The 19,606-nt window shown below is 46.8% G+C and overlaps 1 protein-coding gene across 1 annotated transcript in view; it reads right to left on the bottom strand.

Moving 5' to 3' along the window:
• Positions 1-400: 400 nt before the first annotated feature.
• SLC1A4 (solute carrier family 1 member 4) overlaps positions 401-19,606 on the bottom strand; it is a 28,066-nt gene continuing 8,860 nt past the window's right edge. The window contains exons 2-8 of the mRNA XM_056123328.1: positions 15,740-15,782; positions 13,782-13,844; positions 12,359-12,525; positions 5,969-6,202; positions 4,549-4,743; positions 4,139-4,273; positions 401-1,244 (exon numbers count right to left, since the gene is read on the bottom strand). Of these exons, the coding sequence (XP_055979303.1) occupies positions 1,019-1,244; positions 4,139-4,273; positions 4,549-4,743; positions 5,969-6,202; positions 12,359-12,525; positions 13,782-13,844; positions 15,740-15,782 (1,063 nt within the window). The 3' untranslated portion in view covers positions 401-1,018. The remainder of the gene's footprint in view (positions 1,245-4,138; positions 4,274-4,548; positions 4,744-5,968; positions 6,203-12,358; positions 12,526-13,781; positions 13,845-15,739; positions 15,783-19,606) is intronic.

Here is a 19,606-nt window from a genome sequence, read left to right on the forward strand (position 1 = left end):
CGCCTGCAGGGGTCTGGGGCAATGCAGACTTTGGCAGATTTTCTCAATTTTGAGTAAACAGCGAAAGGGAACACCTCGTCATGGAGCTTGACTACAGCTAGATCTGGGGGCTCTTTAGCAGGGGTGGGTGAGTGGGGTGTGCTTGGTTAGTTTCCTGCCATATTGTGGCTGAATTATATAGATGGATCAGCCACCAAAGGGTCCTGAACGGGGTGCCATGTCACCCCTCCTTGAAGGAGGAGGCCCTTTGCTGGCCGATTGCCAGGTCAGAGTGCAGGGGAGAAAGCAGCCCTGGGGCAGGGTTGAGAGTGAGAACAACTGTCCTGTCCAGAGAGGGTGCTCCCCCTGCTCCCCCTCCCCCCCCCTCCTCCTTTTTGACCTCAGAATTCCCGTAGTTTTCTGAATGCCACTGACCACAGGCTCCAGCAATGCTCCCGGCTTCAGGGGGGCGGGGCGGGGGGGATGGTTCCTTCAAAATTGACCATGTGCCGCATATCCACGCCAAGGAACCACAGGCAGCCACAGTGAATTGGAGCATCAAGTCTAAGCTCCTCAGTTCATCGACATTCAGCCAAGGTGAAAGAAAGATCGGGGGTGGGGGGTGGGGTGGGGGATGGTTCCCAGTGATGCAAGCTTACCAGGCGGTGTGACAGGAAACTGCCACCAACCCCCCACCTTGGGGCTTGCCCAGAAAGCACCCAAAAGCGAAGCTGCCCGGCCACAATGAAGAATCCAGCTGCATTTTTCCAAGCTTTAACCACCTGGTCCCCAGGAGTTGCTCTCTCTCCAGGCGGGGCAGCTGGAGGGTGCCCACACAGCGCCCTGGGACACGGCCCGGTGTCAGGGTGAGTGTCCTGGCTCTTGGTGACCAGTTCCCACTGGGAAGGCCCGGGAGGTCATCCTCGAAGCAGTGACTGGGCCAAAGTGAGGCTGGGGGAGCTGGAGGTCAGTGGGAGGCAATTTCCAGGGTCTGGCTGGACTCACAGGCCAGGCCTCCCCCACTGTCAGGCCTACCACATCACAGAACCGACTCCTTGGATTCCACAGCGGGGCCACGGGCCCCAGGGCCGTGTGTCACCAGGGGGGATGTCTCCTCCTCTGACTTGCTGTTAGGGACGGCCTCTTCTACCTTGACCTCGGTCAGCTCCTGCTCCCCTTTGCTCATTGCCTTCTGGTTCAGGTGGTGAAGGATGCCTGCGCCCAGGGCGTCCCCCTCCACATTCACCACAGTCGTGGTGCGGTCCCTGGAGGCACAGAAAGGCTGCATGAGGCCTGGGATTTGGAGTTCTCAGGGAAGCGACCTCCCTCTCGCCCCAAACAGACACACACACACACACACACACACACACACACACACACACACATGCACACACAATTTTCTTGGCATCTTTTTCACTTTCCTGGAAGAATGTGCCTTCCTGTGGGAAAAGATCCAACAGTACTGCAATCAGAAGACCCAAACTGCAATAATCAAACTTGAAAATGTGCTGACCAGGTACTGGGATGAAGAGAGGAGCACTAAATAAATGATGGTTGGAGGAATCGCTCAGGATAGTAGATGCACGTTTAAAGTAGACTGGAACAAACATGATGGCTACTTGTTACCTGTACTGCAAACCGTAAGACCCGAAAGGACAGAGAGAGTAAGAGGGATTGTGCCTGCCACAGAGGCAGGAGGTGGGAAGGGGTGAGGGTGTGGGGAGGGATACTGGGAACATTGGGGGTGGGGAATGGGCACTGGTGGAGGGATGGGTACTTGAACATTGTTTGACTGAAACACAATCATGAAAATCTGTAAGTCTGTAAATGTATCTCATAATGATTCATTAAAATAAAAAAAATTTTAAAAAAAGAAAGAAAAAAAATGTGCTGACCAAGAAGTCTGACTGGGGTAAGAGGGGACCTGGGCACACTGGTGGTGGGATTGGTGTCTGGACACTGTGTATTGAAATACAACTACAGACAACTCTGTAAATCATGGTGTCTTCATATTTAATATGAGGGAAAAAAATAGCATCACCCCAGCTCCCAGCACTGAACGAGGCAGCAGTAACTAAGCCCAGGCCGTCTCTCTGGTGCCTGCAAACACTGGCCTATGGCCTCTGAGGAAAAGGCCACGGGAGGTCTGAACAGCTTCCTTTCCACTCGACCTCACGGCCTGTGGCAGTTCCCCTTCTTTTTCTCGTGAGAACTTGGCGTCTGCTGAATATCAAGCCTGTGGCTGCTGGCCAATGGCGGCTCTTTCTCTCCGGGAACAGCCCCCAAACGTGGCTCTCCCTGAGCTGGTGGGAAACACTGCCATCGGACAGGGTGAGAGCTGAGGGCTCAGAGACTGGGGGTGGCCTTGGGGTGTGGGGTGGGGGAGGGCGTGACTCCAGGCCTCTGCCCTGGACCCTGTTTTCCGCGTGCCAGCCAAGCACCCTCTCCATACTTGCCATATCCCTGCAGGGGTGACGCTAGATGAGCAAAGAACACGGGGGGGGGGGGCGGGGGGGGGGGTTCCAACTCTGTCCTGACATCATCTCCCTTACCAGGGACCCGCTAAGCTGTAAGGGTCTGTGCTGCATTTCCTGGCTTGGGAAGAAAAAGGCCAGAGAACCTAGGTTTCATTTTCTCTCCCCTCACGGAAATCACCCCTAGGCTTGGCATGGTGGCCAGGCCTGGCTCAGCTCCCACCGCTGCCCAAAGGCCTCTTCCTCCAGGCCTGTGCTCCGAGCACCTTACCAGTGGGAACTGACCTAATCTCCGGCAGGGCCCTGCGCTCCTATTTGACAGACAGCAGAGCAAAAGCACAGGGTAGCTCGTGTCACACAGCAAGCGGACTGGAAAGCCACGACACATACCAGGTGCCTGGGCTCCAGGGCTGCCACTGTACTTAGTGAGTTGAGGGGTGGCACAGGCTTGGAGGAAGAAGAGAGAGAGAGAGAGAGAGAGAGAGAGAGAGAGAGAGAGAGAGAGAGAGAGAGAGAGAGAGAGAATGTGTGTGTGTGTGTGTGTGTGTGTGTGTGTGTGTGTGTGTTCCGAGATTTGTTTCTGAGTCTCTGGGATCATGGCTTAAGCAGCGTGTTGAGTAGCCAGAGAGCCCATTCATAGACGGTCACTGGGGTCTTGTTGGGGTGGGGGAGGAAAGGGCCGGCTCCATCCCCATCCCATGAGGCCCCATGTGTCTCGTCTCTGCAGGTCCCTACCTAGCTGTCCATTGGCCTCTGGAAGACGGTGGGCCCGAACCGCTAGGGGTTTCACTTTCTCTCCCCTCACAGAAATCACTCCTTGGACGCTTTTTTTTTTTAATAAAAAAGAAAGAAAGGAAATCTGGGTCACACTCTGAGGTGCTCAGAGTTTACTCCTGGTTCTGGTGGGGCTCAGGGAGCCATAAGTGGTGCAGAAGTATGTAAGACAGGCACCCTACCCTCTGCTTTCAGGGCAAGAACAGTCATTCCTGAGGGCTCTGCACACTACTCCAATGCCCAAGGACTCTCCTGCAGTAACAATATTCATGGATGCTGGGGTCTGGACCCCACATCCTTGGATGCTATATGCAGGTTCTTGGTAACAACATTTTATGGTCATTTGTGCCATTTATGGCTCTTTGTTTTGAGGGGAGGTGCACCCTCAAGAGCATGTAGGAGGCCGAGGGGCCCACTGATGAGTCTTCCTTAGCTAGGCAGGCTGACAACTCAATGTGGGGGCCTGAAAATGTGATGTTAGGGATACCCAGGCTACCTCTGCACGCGCATGCGCGCTCTGTGTGTGTGTGTGTATGTGTGTGTGTGTGTGTGTGTGTGTGTGTGTGTGTGTGTGTGGCGGGGGGCCTCAGGAAGACCATGTGAGAACTGAATTCAGGTGGGGCATATGCGAGGCACGAACCCTAAGCACTGTCCTCCCAGCCCCCACTTACGGGTCTTTGATTCCCTTCTTGTGGGTCTTTGAACATTTTCTTTGTTCTCAATCTTGTCTTACCCATGCAGTGGTGGGTGGGGGCAGACACACTCTCAGGAGGCAGGGGTGCCCCAGGGCTAACTGAGAATCGAGCTCAGATACCACTTCACTTTCTTTCTGACCCTCCCCTACACACACACACACACACACACACACACACACACACACCTTTTCCGTACTCACAGGACTTGCTACTTACACAATCCAGTCCACAGCCAGGATCAGAGAGAGGTCATGCGTGGGTAGCCCAATGGCCTCCAAGATAATGGCGATGGTGAGGACGCCTCCTGCTGGCACGCCAGCCGCTCCAACACTGGATGCTGTGGCAGTCACTCTAGGGGACAGCAGAGCCTGGTCAGCCATTCACACACAGTGTGGCATGGGCAGCAAAACAGGCAGAACGTGGCAACCCTGGCTCAGAAACTGAGGGCCACACAGCCCTAGATTCTGCAGGGTAAGCCTGCCCCTGAGCGGTGGAGATCCCTTCTCCATCTTCCTTTGTTTTCTTCCCGGATCAAGGTGGGGGAAATTTGGTTTTGAACCTGTTCTGCAAAGGACATCACGAGGTTTGACTGGGTCTGCACGTGAGGGGAAGGGGACTGGACTCACAGGATGGTGAAGATCTGGCCGGCGTTCAGCTCCACGTTATTGAGCTGAGCAATGAAGACGGCAGCCACGCACTGGAAGATGGCTGCCCCGTCCATGTTCACGGTGGCCCCGATGGGGAGGATGAACCTGCCGATCCGCTTGTCCACGCCGTTGTTTTCTTCGATGCATTTCATCATAGAGGGAAGCGTTGCTGAGCTGGAGGCGGAAAGGCAATGGGCGCTGAGCGCAGTGCACCCTCACCGGGCTACCGTCACTCAGCAGGACTGGGGGACAGTACCGGGGCACTGGCAGAGCTCTGAACCCGCCTCTCATCCTGTAAAACACCAGGCTGCTGGGGGCGGTGGGTTGGGGAGTCAGAACTGTCTCAAGGTTTCCACCACAACACGGAGGAGTTTTATCAGCTCCCAAAGTATTCAAAATATGACTCCTTCGGTTTACCTGTTTGATAATTATCTGCTTCCACCTGCTCCAAATTCCTAAAGAACCACACACTACCTCTTGGTGCAAAATATTCTTAAGAAAACAAAGAATTATTTACTCTCTCCATGCATTTCCTCTCTTGACATTTTTTTTTCCCTCTCCAAAGTGAAAGGTAAAGTAGGGTGTTTGGTTTTGTATTCTTTTCCCAGAAAGGCTCAGAAGCAGAAATGGCTCTGGGTCTTTGGGAAGAGGAGCTGGGAGCCGAGGGGCTGTAAGAACAAGCTGCCGTTCAAGTCTGCTCCCAGAGGCGAGTTAGTGCTCTAGCGAGGCAGGCTGGCTCCTGACCAGGCCAAATGAAAACTCATCCCCTAAATCTCATTACCCTGTCAGCTGCCATGAGGAATGGAAAAAAGGACGCATTAGACATGGAAATGCAATGCGTGAACGACACAACGTGCTACTTTCAACGCTCTGAGAAGCGTTTCCTGAGCAGATTTGGGAAGCCCACCGTGCTTGTGACGGTGGATTTCCAAGGACAAGGTGCATCCCCTGTGCCAAGCGAGATAATAAGTGCTGTGGACAGCCAGAGAGTCGTGCACCAATCCTTGCCTCCACAGGGAAAACTGGGCAGGTGCCATTCTAGAAACTCCCATGCCGGGCATTTTGAGTCAAGTAGCTACCTTCTTCCACTCAGAGATCTGATGAATGAGGATGGGAACCTAGAGGCTGAGTGGCCTAAAGCTCTGAGTGGCCTCTAAAAAAAGCAAGATGAAGAAGGGAATGAGGGAACCTCAAGAGAGTAGGGGTTGAAACAGAAATCCATGCCAGAAATCTACTTTCATAAAAGCTGCTAAGACCAAAATAAATAAAATCAGAGGAGACTGACTTAGAATTGGAAATAAAACGGGCCAAGGCGCGAGGTTGTGCATCTACCACTGGACTCACTTGGTTCTAGATCAGGGGAACCCAGAGCAGTGAGAGGCACCCCCAAACCACTCACCTGGAGCAGGTGGCAAATGCCGTTGCAAATGGTGTCAGGAGGCCCAGGAGGAACTTGTATGGGTTCTTTCGTGTGAAGACAAAATAAATAAGTGGCAGAACAACTCCCCCGTGGATGAAATGGCCCAGTATAGACGCAAAGATGTATTTCCCCAGGCTGGTCACCAGCACCACAATGTCCTTCATCTCCACGATCTTGCTTCCCACCAGGAACATGATGCCTACTGGCACGTACCTAGTGGTGAGCACAGGGCGCTCATTAGGAAAGGTGTCAGACTTAGAGAAGAGGCCCTTCCCAGGACAGAGCACAAGACTGTCAGCAAGGCAGTCTCTTTCCTCTCTTCCCCGCTCCACAGGGTGGCCCTGTGGAAAAAACTGGGGGTCTCTCATGCCCATTCTCCAGGCTGTGACCTGAGTGAGAGGAACCTCTGCATAGACACACAGAGAACTGAGTCAGGACCAGAATCCCTTTGACTTTGACTTTGACTTTGACAAATCTTTCCCTTTGACTTTGCGCTGACTAGTCTGAGAAGTCGGGAATGGAAAGGGCTGGCAACTACCACTCTTAGTTGCTGTGATACAGAACTGAGCCACAGCTGGGACTCTGGTGAGGTATTAAGTTCTTTGCGGTCTGGAAAACATGATTTCACAGGAAAAGGGCATTAACAACGACAGTCTGGGGCACCCCTGGCATGGGGAAGGGTGAAGGGCAGGACAGGAAGAAGGAAGTGAAGGAATAATTTACGGGAACTACAAAGAACAAGTTGGCTGCTTTGAATTTAGTATAAACTGGGGAATGTTTCTCTAACCATTGACTTTATTTGCACATTTTATTTATATAGTGATGTTTTGTAGTTCAAATTTCAAAGGGTATAAAAAGTGTCCCCCAAGCACTGTTTCCCTTGCTGGAGAGAGCTCAGGTCTGTAGCTGCGTTTCTTTTCAGGGGTCATCTTAGAAGTTTCAAATCCCATAGCAAAACATGAATGAACTCTCCTTTCCAAAGACTGAAACATAGAGGAGGCTGAAATCCTTGTTACGCATCAGTTCCAAGCTACATCCCTCTTCAGATTTAAATCCTACCTCCTACCATTTTGAATGCCTAGTCGGCATTTACATCTGTACATTTATGTGTAGTGTTGCATTATGTCTTGGAAATATTTATTTAGTAATACACAACCATCAATATCAATTTTTAAAATTCTAGAGAAATATGCATAATATAAACTTCCCTTCTTAAGTACTAAAGGATTTTTCTCTTGTGTTTTTTTTTGGGGGGGGGGTGGGGGAGGGCACACCTGGAGATTCTCAGGGCTTACTCCTGGCCCTGCACTCAGGAATTTTTTTCTGGCCAGACTCAGAGGACTATAGTAGATGCTGGGGATCAAACCTGGGTTAGCCTCATGCAAGGCAAGCACCCTACCTTCTGTCCTATTGCTTTGGACCCTAAAACATTTATTTTAATTGTAGGGGTCACTTCTGATTGTGCTTGGAGTCACAAGGGCCACAACTGGAGATTCTAAAGGGGGCATGTGGTGCTGAGCATCAAACTGAGTCTGTCTCACTATGCAAGACATATACTTTATACCAATTGAACCCCACCTTCGGCTCCATGTCAACCATTTTTAAGTTGAGTGACTTTGAGTATTTGTAATGTGTATAAGTATTAACACTATTCATCAGTGCTTTCCATTATCACATACTGAAACTTTGCACTCATTCTGCAATAATTCTGGCTCCAGACACCCCAGGTTCCCATTAATTTTCACTCTCCTCTGTCTCCTTGGATTTCTATAAGCTGCTTGTAAATGCAGTCACGGATCTTTGTCTAGTGTCTGCCTGTTTCACTGAGAGCATATCTGAGGTTTATCCACATTGCTGTATATATCAGAATATCATTCTAAAGGCTGAATCCTTTTCTACATGCTGCATTTTGTTTATCCACTCATTTGTTATGGATATTTGGGTTGTTTCCACCTTTACCTCATTCTTTTTAAATATGGCCATCAGAACTTAATTTCTTTTTATTTGGGAGGAGGGTACACACAGTGATGTTCAGGGGCTACTTCTAGCCCTCCACTAAGGAATTATCCTTGGGATACCATATGGGATGCCAGGAATCAAATTTAGGTTGGCTGTATGCATGGCAAGTGCCCATCCATCACTATGGCCCCTTTTCAGAACTTAGTGTATAGTTTTCCTTTTGTTTTGATTTGCATCACTGCCCTGTTGATGAACATTTATTTTATTTTACTGGTTTTTAGATCACACCCAATGGTGATCAGGAATCACTCTTGATAGGGCTTAGGGGACCATATGTGGTTCTAGGGATCAAACTCCGGTCGGGTGCATGCAAAGCAAGTGACTTCCCCACTGTACTATCTTCCAGCCTGCTGACAGACATTTAAATTGTCCCTCGGTTTTTCTTTTTTCGTTTCTATCTACTGGTAAATGGAGATTGCTCCTACTGGTGGGGATAAAATCCGAATCACCCCTCGTGCAAAGCATGTGTCCAGCCCATCGGGCTATCTCAATGGCCTGGCTCTGGTGTCTGTCATTACATTAGGCTCTCTGTGCCCACAGGCCTATGTTTTCCTGACTTCACCAAGAAGTGAAGCTTCTGAGTTTTGGGATGTGCATGTTTTAATTTTAGTGAAGTGCTGACCCCTTTTACTCTAATTCATACTCCCACTAGGTCTGGAGCCTGATTTTTAAACTCTAACTGAACATGTGGGTCACAGAAACATTGGCAACAGTAAAAGACTTTTGAATGTACTGTGATCATAAATAAATTAAAAATCAACTGTGAAATGAATCCGAGGTGTCTCTGGCAGCACTCACCCACCATGTGTTTCTCCAGGGAAAAGGGAGATGTGAATGGCTAAGGTTTAAGAAGTCCAGGGCTAGGGCCAGAGAGATAGTATGAGGTTAAGGACTTTGGCCTGGCACTGACCGGGGATGGATTCCCAGGTACCACATCTAGTCCACCAAGTGCTGCCATGAGTGCTCTATGAGCACAGAACTAGGAGTAAGCCCTGAGCACCACCACGTGTGGCCCAAACATTTAAACATTTTTTTCAAGAAAAATAAATAGAAAGGAAAAAAAAGAAAATAGAGAATTTTTTCCTTGCACCAGTTGTTCTCTTTTGGGGGTGATTTTTGCCCCCCAGGAACAACTGACACTGTCTGGAGACCTTTTTGGCTATTTCCAAAATTATGTTCTATTTATAGAGCAGGCGGGGGAGGGGAGTCTATTGGCAGCTAGTGTGTGGCAAACAGCAAGACTGCTACAAGTCCTACAGTGCATAAGACAGCACCCCCCACTCCCCTCACGTCCCCAACGCCCCCAGTGATCTGGCTCAAAATGTCAACAGTACTATGGTTAAAAACCCAACATCACTCAACATGACAGAACCAAGGTTTCAGGTTCCCAGCTAGTTTGAATGGTCATTTGGGTTTACTGGCCATTGGGTTCCTCTTCCATGACTTGCGTACTCATAAACTTCAATGCTTTCAAATAGTTGATCTAGATTCTCATATGTTTCAGTAATGGGAACTCTTGGGCCAGAGACAGTACAAGAGTTAAGACATTTGCCTTGCATGTGGCCCTGGTTTGATCCCTGGATCCCTAAGCATTGCAGGGCATGGCGCAAATCCATTTCCTGTCCCAACCCCCAATAAAGAACTCTTTACATGTTTCCCAAACTAACTTTAGTGAAAGGCCAGCTTATTCCTATGAACCAACATTCATTTTTATTTGATTTTTGGGTTATACCCAGCAGTGCTCAGGACTTACTCCTGTCTCTGCGCTCAGGGATCACTCCTGGTGGGGCTCGGGCGATTATCTGGGATGGTACTGGGGTCGTCGGTGTGCAAGGCAAGTGCCCTACCTGCTGAACTACTGCTCTGTCCCAGTATTCTTATAACAGCCAAAACATATTAGAAAAATGATGTGCTGCTCAAATATTGAAATGATATTAAACTGCTATAGAAGTTTTTAAACACTGAGACTCAATTTCCCTACAAATCTCAATGCAAACAGATTAATGGCTTACAGATTAATGCTACCAGTCCTTTGGATGGATACTAAAGCTTTGAGATTGTATGTGGACACACACACACACACAAACACACACACAAACACACACACACACTCCTACTATATGTAAATATATATTCCTTTTTTCTTTAGTAAGTTTCTTGTTCACTTTGTTGTTAATTTTGTTTAAGATACCTTTTGCCTGCAAAATTTAGTACGCTGGGGCAGTCAAATTTAGCAGCTTTTGATGGTTTATACTTTTTGTAATTTGTTTGGGAAAACTTTTCCAAGAACGCTATTTTCTAATTTTCTGGAAGGAATTCTGTCATCCTTTTCTTTCTTTTTCCTGAATAGTTTGCTGCACGGCTTTTAATCATGAGTTTTAAAGTAATATAGCCAATGTTGATTCACTGACAAACTGACTTTGGCTGCTTTTACCCCACAATACAGAGGGACAATTGCAACAGGGACCAGATGGCATGCAAAGTTTTTGATCCTGCATTGAAAGTCACTTTGTGGATACTGTGGGGGCAGGTAGCAGGTTTGCTCTGACAGTTAAAAATTGATGAAAGGAAGAGCCACTATTCAAGCTTCCCCACCTGGTGGAGAGCCTTTTTTAATTTAAAAGGAAAAAAATTAAAGCAAAACAATTTTATTTTTATTGTTTTGGTTTGGGCAGGTTGGGGCGGCCCATAGCCTGCAAAGCTCTAATGTCACTCCTGCAGTGCTCAGGGGACTATGTGGTGCTAGGGTCAAAAAACTTGGGCTTCAGCATGAACTTCCATCACTTCTGTCAAGGCATTTAGTCCCACTTCTATGTTAACTGCACTTTCTGGTGTAAGGTCGCTCAATGCAGTCAGACATTCACTTGGGGTGCCCTGCTGAGTATCTGCTGCATATCCAGTATATCAGATGGAAGGAATGACTGCAAGTTGGTTTCCAGATTAAAAACAAATGTCCTAGCAGAGCAATACCACTTTCTTGGACACAATTTCCTTCATTCCAAATTTTGGGAGTATTTTAGACTAAACAAATAAGCTAGGAAAAGAACTTGACAGGTACTGGAAATATTTTCTTTTCCTTTCAGAAAATATTTCTCTCTCCAGAACAACAACTTCAATATGAAGTTCAATATGAAGTGTCATGTTTTCAACGCCAGAGTCAGACTCTGGAATTTTTGGTTGTGCAAGAAAATTTGGTTGAACAAGACAAACACCACCAGTGAAAGCTCTGAACTTGGCCTCTCACTTAATTCCCAACCTCCCACCAAATTCCAGGCTTCCGGCCTCACACAGGTCCAGCTGGCATCTCAATGCCATCTGAAAGAGAAAAGTGCTGGGGCACGTACGGCTTGACAGTAAAAAAAAAAAAATGCTTTGTGCACAAAAGGATAAGCTAATCTTTAAAAACAAAACTAGGTTGAAGCTAAAATCTGCACAATCTGGTTTGAGCAAAATAGGATAAAGTTTGGGAGAGATGTGTGGCAGGGCTTTCTGAGAACTGTATCTGAGAAGGGTGTCCAATTTTGATCTTTTAGCCAGAATTCAATTTAATGGCTTTATTAAAACAACTACACTTTTCTTGTATTATGCAGAGAAACATGTAAAAAATACCATACAAAGTGCTTATAGGCATCAGGTAAAGATGCAGTTGTTTTTCTTTCTTTCCTTCTTTCCTTCCTTCTTTCCTTCTTTCTTTCTTTCTTTCTTTCTTTCTTTCTTTCTTTCTTTCTTTCTTTCTTTCTTTTTTTGCTTCTTGGGCCACACCTGGCGATGCTCAGGGGTTACTCTTGGCTCATGCACTCAGGAATTGCTCCTGGTGGTGCTCGGGGGACCATATGGGATGCTGGGAATCGAACCTGTGTCGGCCATGTTGGCTGCGTGCAAGGCAAATGCCCTACCCGCTGTGCTATGGCTTCAGCCCCGATGCAGTTGTTTTTCATGTTGTAAAATACTATAGTAATGGGCCCCTTTAAAGCTTGGACTCTACCATTTTGAGATAAGTGAACCTTATTTCATGCAACTGAGAGCAAACAGGTAACTGCCCCACAAAATGCTGAATCAAACATCTGTTGTGGGTAATGGTGGAGACCTAGACAGAGATCACTGATGGCAGGACAATTGTCGCTGGGCTGCTCAGGCAGTGACCACGGCACCCACCTCTCTGGGGTCCCAGAAAAGAGAAGGAACTGTCACCTCCATCACACCCTAAACCCAAGAAGGGGCTCTTGTGGGGCATCAATCCCTGGGCGGCAGGGCTGGGCCAGGTAGCCCCCAGGAGGGCAAACCTATGAGGGCAAGGTTTGGGATGACAATAGAAATGAGAGGAAGAGAATGCTGCAGGGTGACACTCACCACATAATCCAGGACACCAGCACCATTGTTGCCTCGTTGAAGGCGTTGAAGAACCGGATGAGCTCTTCACCCTCAGAGCCGAGTTTCTTTAGGGCCACTCCTAACACCAGGGCAAAAAGGACCAATCCTAAAATGTTCATCCCTTCGATCTCAGTGCCAATGGGGATCTGGAGGGTCAGAGGGGACAGAGGGTCTGAGTTTATAACCATGAGTGAGAGGCACTTGCTGGGTGCTGCCACCAGAATGAAACCCAACATCCACAGTGAGAAGAGCTTTGTATTTTCGTCAACTTCAGCAATTTTGCGCAGGCAGAAATGCAAAAGAGGGGCTCATCTAGCCAATAGCTCGAAAAGTGGTTTCAAAACTGGGCTTAGGTAGAAGCAGGAAGTAGTGAATGCCCAGTCTATGGACAGGTGTGAGAGAGGCTGGACAGTCAACAAACACTGCTCTGAAAAGAGTGAGCTAATGAGTTCCTCCAGAATGTGACTCTGTGAGCTCCCTGTGACGAATGTCACAAGGGATTGTCAGGAGTGACGTTAGGATGGTTTCCGGTGTTCTTGTCTAAATCACTGACTTAAAAATGTATAAAGTCAATTCCCCCTCCTCCACCACCACCAGCAATGTTCAATCTCACTACTGCAGGCCTGAAGTTGCACATTTTATTCAATAAAAATATTATAAAATTCTAGACAGGAAGCAGGTCTGCTTGGTAAGATAGGAGAATTTTGGACCACACCTATGAAATCCAGTTCCAGCTTGGATATTAAAGAACTGCTCCAAGCCTCCACTTCTCATCTAGATGAAGGGAATTATAACTAAATCTAAGTAGTTTTGAGATTTTTATTGTTAAAGTAGGACTTTTCTGGGGCTGGAGTGATATTAGCGGGTAAGGCACTTGCCTTGCATGTAGCCAACCTTGGCATTTCACATGGTCCCCCAAGCACAGCCAAGAGTAATTCCTGAGTGCAGAGTCAGGATAAGCCCTGAGTACCATTGGGTAAAAAAATGCAGGACTTTTCCTTCAATGAAGCCACTTAGCCCCAGGAATGGTGTGATGTCAATGGGGGTAGAGAAGGGCAAAGTACCCCCTTCTTCACTGACGGCCCCGTGGCTACACTGAACCCACCAGGGGGTGCCTACCAGCTCATTCAGGAAGGCCATCGTGGCAAGCAACAGGAACTCAAGAGATAACTGGGGATGGATGTAGAATGAATTCTGTGGAAGGTTAGTTATATTTTGGGAGAGCAGAAGGGGTGTGATAAGTTAATTACTGAAGGAAGGGGAAGTAGTTAGAGCATAAGCCTTGCAAGTGTGAGGTCCGAGGTCTGATCCCTGGCACTGCAACCCAGGCGCCAACCCGCCGCACCCAAACAGTGTTTGCTTGAGAAGTACTTTTTACAAGCAACCTTACAAAGAGCGTTACCTTTTCATGGGTTATGTTTCCAGAGCTTGTGTTGTGAGCCACCATTTTGTAATCGGTTGCATACTGTGAGAGAAAGAGAGGGGTGGGGATCAGTTTGCTGATGAAGGCTTAGAGAAACCCAGAGGCTGGGCCTCCAGCTGCCCATCAGCATTCTCACTCCCGCTGTTCTGGGCTTTCATCCCTGAATGGGCCAGATGCAGGCCCAGGAGACCGCTACAGAAATGACATTACAATCCAGGCAGCCTGCATGCTCAAAGCAACCTCTGGGTTACGTAGGGACCTAGATCCCTTGGTGCTGGATGGGAGACGATGGTGTTCACAGCTTCATGCTGAGAGGTAGTGAATTTAGCAGGTGGGATCCTAGCACTTGAGCATCCCATCATTGAGTATTTATTCCACAAACATCTGAGTTCACTTTTCAACATCTTTTTTTTTTTTATTTTCACTCACACCTAGATATTCCACTTCACTCCAGATTGTCTTTCAGCTTGACCACGTCTCAGCACCTGGTTCGGATCTGGGCTGGGATGCCAGAGGACAACTGCTGGTAGAGCCATGGCAGAGAGAAGCTCTCCACCAACTCTGGGCCTGTGGTGGTCTTGGCTCACTTCCTCCGGCAGCACACAGAAGGCTCCGGGTAGACAAACCTATGTCCTGACACCTTCTAAATATCTTTCTTTAGCTTCTAAGTTGCCAGGAGCCATGCAAGGCAGGGGTCTGCTTTGTGTCTGCCTTTGAGGGGCTCTGGTGTCCCTCAGATTTGCTTGACCAGGTTCCTGGAGGACAGTGGTGTTTGAATTTCCTGTGACAGAGATAGCACACCACCATGCAAGCACCCTAAATGCCTCCTTTCCCGCTGGCCTCACAATGTATGTACAAGCCACAGCTGTGCCATGTACACACTCAGAGAGAGGTTAACGTAGGACCAAACATCTTTGCTCAAAAAATGCAATCAGATTAGTCTACAGAACTTTGACAGGTCTATTCCTTAGGTTTCCAAAGTGATTTGGTCTAAACCCCCCTCCCACCCTTTCCCCCTCTCCCAATCTACCTTCTAAAAGCAAAAAGAAAGTGTCCCTCACCTCCTATTGCACCTGAGGCTACTGCCTCCTGCCCTGGATCGTTCCAGAAGCCCTCTACCCCACATACCCCTCCATCCCTCCCACCCTGCCCCCAGGGTGGCAGTATGGTCCATTTGGGCAGTGGTGGTGTAAAGCATGCCACAGGGATGTTTGCTTGTGATGTTGCTAAACTCAGGGAACAGCTGGAAACTGACAGTTGTCCATTAGCCTGGGGCTGAGACAGTGCAACTGGACGCTGAAGTGTGGAGCAGAGCTGGTCATGCAGAAGTCCAGAAGCAGTTCAGGAACATGTCACAACAGACTGCTGGGAGCCAAGTGGCCTGCAGCTAGTGCCCATGCAAGTATATGTGTTCACATAGGTGGCCATGTTAAAGCAGACCCAGAGGGAAAAAAAACTATTTGAAGGGCATGTACCAACATGTTAATGGGTTACTCTAGGTAGTGATTATGGGGGATTTTAATTTCCCTCTGTATTTTAATATTCTTGCAATGAGCAGAGATTATTTGCATACTTAGAAAAGAGCTTTAAGTGTGTGTGTGTGTGTGTGTGTGTGTGTATGTATATATATGTGTGTGTGTGTGTGTGTGTGTGTGTATTGCTTTCCTAAAACATTTAAGAGATCCCTAATCTGGGGTTATATCTCCAGTGGTAGAAGAAAATGCTAAAATCAGTGAATACTTTAGAAAAAAATTTTTTTTTGTTTTAATGTTTACTTTTTTTTTAATTCTATGGGCCCATATGCCAGAAATGTAGGCCAATGTTACCAAGTTTTGTTACCAATCTATTCATCCATCTCTCCCATCTTCCCTAACTCTAGTATTATTTATCCAATGCCCATCGAAGTTTCATATTTTTAGCAAAGCAACAAGGCTTACCGTACGAAAAGTGGCAACCACCAGATTTGAAGGAAACAGGTTTCTGTTGGAAAAGAAAATATTTTGTAAGTGTTCTTAAAAATTGAAGTAGTCGACTTGACTATAAGGGGAAAATAAAATATGCAATTTTTTTTTTGCCATGTGGATGGATCTACTGAGTGAAGTCAGCCAGGAGAGGGACAGACAGAATGATCTCCCTCCTATGTGGGATATAAAGAAACATGGTCGGGGAGAAACAAATTGTCAAAGACAAACGGGACCTGAAAATTGGCTTAGCTAGGTTTCCTGAAGGAGGGATGAAGGGCTGGCAAGGGCACACAACACTAAGACAGTGGCGGATGGAAGTGGCACTCTGCTGGAGGGTGTGATGGTGGGATGCTGTATGCATGAGACGTTATCATGAACAGCATTGTAAATCAGGGTGCTTTAAATTTTAGAAAAGCTAAACGAATTCAAGTATTCAAGGGGTTGTGGGTGTGAGGATGTGATTCAACAGGGAAAAACAAGTCTTGCATGCATGAGATATGGCTCAATCTCTGACACCATACACCCACACCCACACCCACATACACACACAGTGTCCACTTATAAATGTCCACTCCTGACCACCCAACCTGGCCCCATCTCTGCACCCCAGCAGTTCCTACTGGCTATTGTTTGATCTGAGCACCGAGCAGAGTCATAGATGCTGAGCCACAACAGACTCATGGATTTTCTGCCACCCCTCCCTCCTGGTATTTCTTGATGTTCAGATTTAACTGTGCCCAACCAGAGCCCCCCTTTCCTCTCTGCTAGAGGCTAAGTCCTTGTGCTGTGGTTCAGGGGGAAGCAAAGCATACCTATAAGTGAAACCCAAAGGGCTGTTCCTGCTGTCACAAGAATTGGTGGGGGTTTCTAGAACTGGAGGAGGGTGTATTGAGGGTGTGTTGGTGGGCGGCACCATAGTGCAGCCCCTCATCCTGCTAAGACAGGCACAGCCTCGCACCGCCCCATGGCCTGATAGAAGTTGTTAGACCTGCTTACAGGTGTCAACATTGTCCAACTAACTATACATATACCTAAACCCAGGCTAATTCTACAGCAAGCTATTTTGTGTACAATTTGAACACATACTAAAATTTCTATGTATACAACTACTGTAAAATGTGGGAAGACTTCTTGCTTTTTTTGTTTAGAATATTTCCAGGAATTGTTTCTCTTCCTGAAAAATCATCTCATTAACGTCAAACTGTTGCAACTGGATTCCATGCCTGTATCAAATATCCGTCTTCACTAGCTGTTTAATGAATGGCAAATTTAAATTCAGAAATGAGCACCGGAACACACTGTTTTAGGACATTTACGAAGGGAAGTACATTGAGATGAGCTATGAAGTCTCCTTTTATCTTTTATGTTAGTTAAATCATGTTGATGTCTAGAAAATATGTGTGCAGGTAAATTCTGTTCATGTAACTCAGGATAATGAAGGGGATTACAATAGTACCTCCAAGTGTGGCCCCCATATTCCCGGTTCCCCTGCCCTTCCCCCCCACCCCATCTCCCAAAAAGGCTGAAGCAAATAAGCAATTTGTATGGCTATTTACTATGATATAGGTTCACAGCAACCAATATTTGCCTATTATTTCCATTACAAAGCACCATTTCACCTGGTTCAGACTAGTGGGGGTAGGTTGGTATCTCATTTTATTTACTCTATGATTTGGAAGCAGAAACAAGCCTCAGGCTAAGGTTTCCTTGTTCTCCCTTTACCACGCGCAACTCTCGGTAATTTCCAGACCAAGAAGAGTGTCTAAAGCCAATAGGGTTGGCAACTTCGACCTCCATCCTGTGGGGGTTGCACATACAATAGGTAAAGAGCAGGGGCTTCACATAGTCTATCAGAAGTCACTCTTGAAAAATAAAGTCCATGACAGTTTCCTATTCTATTTTTGCTGTTGTTCTTCTCTACATCTAAAAATCCTAACCAGTCTTATTCTATGCTTACTTGGCACATTTGCAGTTAGCAGATATTTGTCATCTGTTCTTTCCTGGGTTCACATCTGCAAACCCTTTGCGTTCTAAGACCTAAATTATTTTACGTAAAGGCATATTCCATCTTTGGGGTTTTTCTGTTCAGGGAATGAATTCTCACATTTGAGCACAGATTTCTGTCCTTAGGAAACCAGGTAAATGAAGGAAAGAGCTTAACTGGAAGCCCACCTTCCTCTACAAGGACTTCACCTTCTCCAGGGGCCAACTATTTTCTTGTAGTGCAAAAACAGCCTTACCCCCAGTCTTGAAACACACTCTCTTTCAAAGGACGCACACTATTTGTTTAAACTTTTCTCCCAGATCTGTTGGCCTCTTCAGCATGAGCAATGACTCAATATGGTCCAACTCAGAACAGACCCTGACCCTAAGCCAGAACTTTGAGACCAAACAGACACTGACATACTGACCTGTTTCCAAGCGGGTTATGAACTATAGTCAACAAAATCCTATGGGATTTGGGGAACAGGAGGATAAATAACACAAGAGGCCCCATGATAACTCGTTTCCCAAACCAAGTTCCTAGAACAGAATGTGCTCTGGTAGTTTCTTATAAGGCTAAATATATGCTTACTACATGACCCAACAATTCCACTCCTAGATATTTTCCCAAGAGAAATGAAAAATAAATCTGCAAGAAGGACCTGTGTTGTATAGCACCATTATTCCTAATGCTACTGTACTAATTAAATGTCCATTAACAGAGAAGTGGGTAAGCAGATTGTGATAAATCTACACAATGGAATTCTACCTTGAAGTTTAAAAGGAAGTTTAAAAGGAAGCAATTAGTAGTTGGTTTTGTATTTTTTTGTATTTTATTTTATTTTTTTATTCTCTCCCCATCCTTCTTCCATTGTTACCATTGTTACCTCTATTGCTATGACAGAGGGACCTCTCTCTCTCTCTCCCTCTCTCTCTCACACACACACACATACACACACACACATACACACAAATGCCTGGCTGTGACATCACCAGAAGTTGTACATTAGGTCACACACTTGACCACGGTGCTCATACCCTTGGTCATGGTGCTCACCAAGGTTTGAGCCCCTTTAGCTGTGATGCTTGCACATGGTTGCCCAGGGGTCACTCTTATTTGAGCACCACAAGTTACGATTGTGGGACTTGCCCGGGGTTGCTGTGGTTCTCATACATGTGTTTGCTCATACATCATTTTCATCACTATGCTCACCGGGGATAGCAACCCCAACAGGAATCTGCCATTGACCTACATAAACATGGGGAGAATCTCAACAACACTGTGTTGAGCAAAAGTTAAAAGAAAACACATTCTGAATGTGTCCATTGGTGAAAACTGTATGAAAAGTGTAAGAAATCTATAGCAATGGAAAGCAGCATTTTCTATCCCAAGCTGCCAGTGATGTGGAGTAGAGATTACCCAGAAAAGGTCAAGGTGAAGGAAAAGTTCAGTATCTGAACTGCAGTGGTAGTTAAAATGAGCTGTCCATTTTGTCATAACTCACTGGTGTGTATATCTAAAACTACTATACCGAATTGCATGTAAATCACATCTCAATATTGCTTAGGTTAAAAAAAGGTGTGATTTAACTGCTATGGAGATTATTGCAACCAAAATCATGATGCTTAAACTCATGTACCTGCAAAACACACCTACAAAACACAATCTCCTTTCCCTTGGTGCCTCTGGCTACAGAGAGCAGAATCAGAAGTCTCCTCCTGCCTGCCAGAAGGAGACAAGGAGACGAGGCTGCAGCAGCAAAGCACACTTCTTTGCTCTCTTCAGAGACTGTGCCTGTAGTGGTATAACTATTATCACCATTCCCAGGCCCAGTTCATTTAGGTTTCCTCCCATAT

Source organism: Sorex fumeus, unplaced genomic scaffold (assembly GCF_029834395.1).
Source record: "Sorex fumeus unplaced genomic scaffold, SorFum_2.1 ptg000006l, whole genome shotgun sequence".
Classification (NCBI taxonomy): Eukaryota; Metazoa; Chordata; class Mammalia; order Eulipotyphla; family Soricidae; genus Sorex; species Sorex fumeus.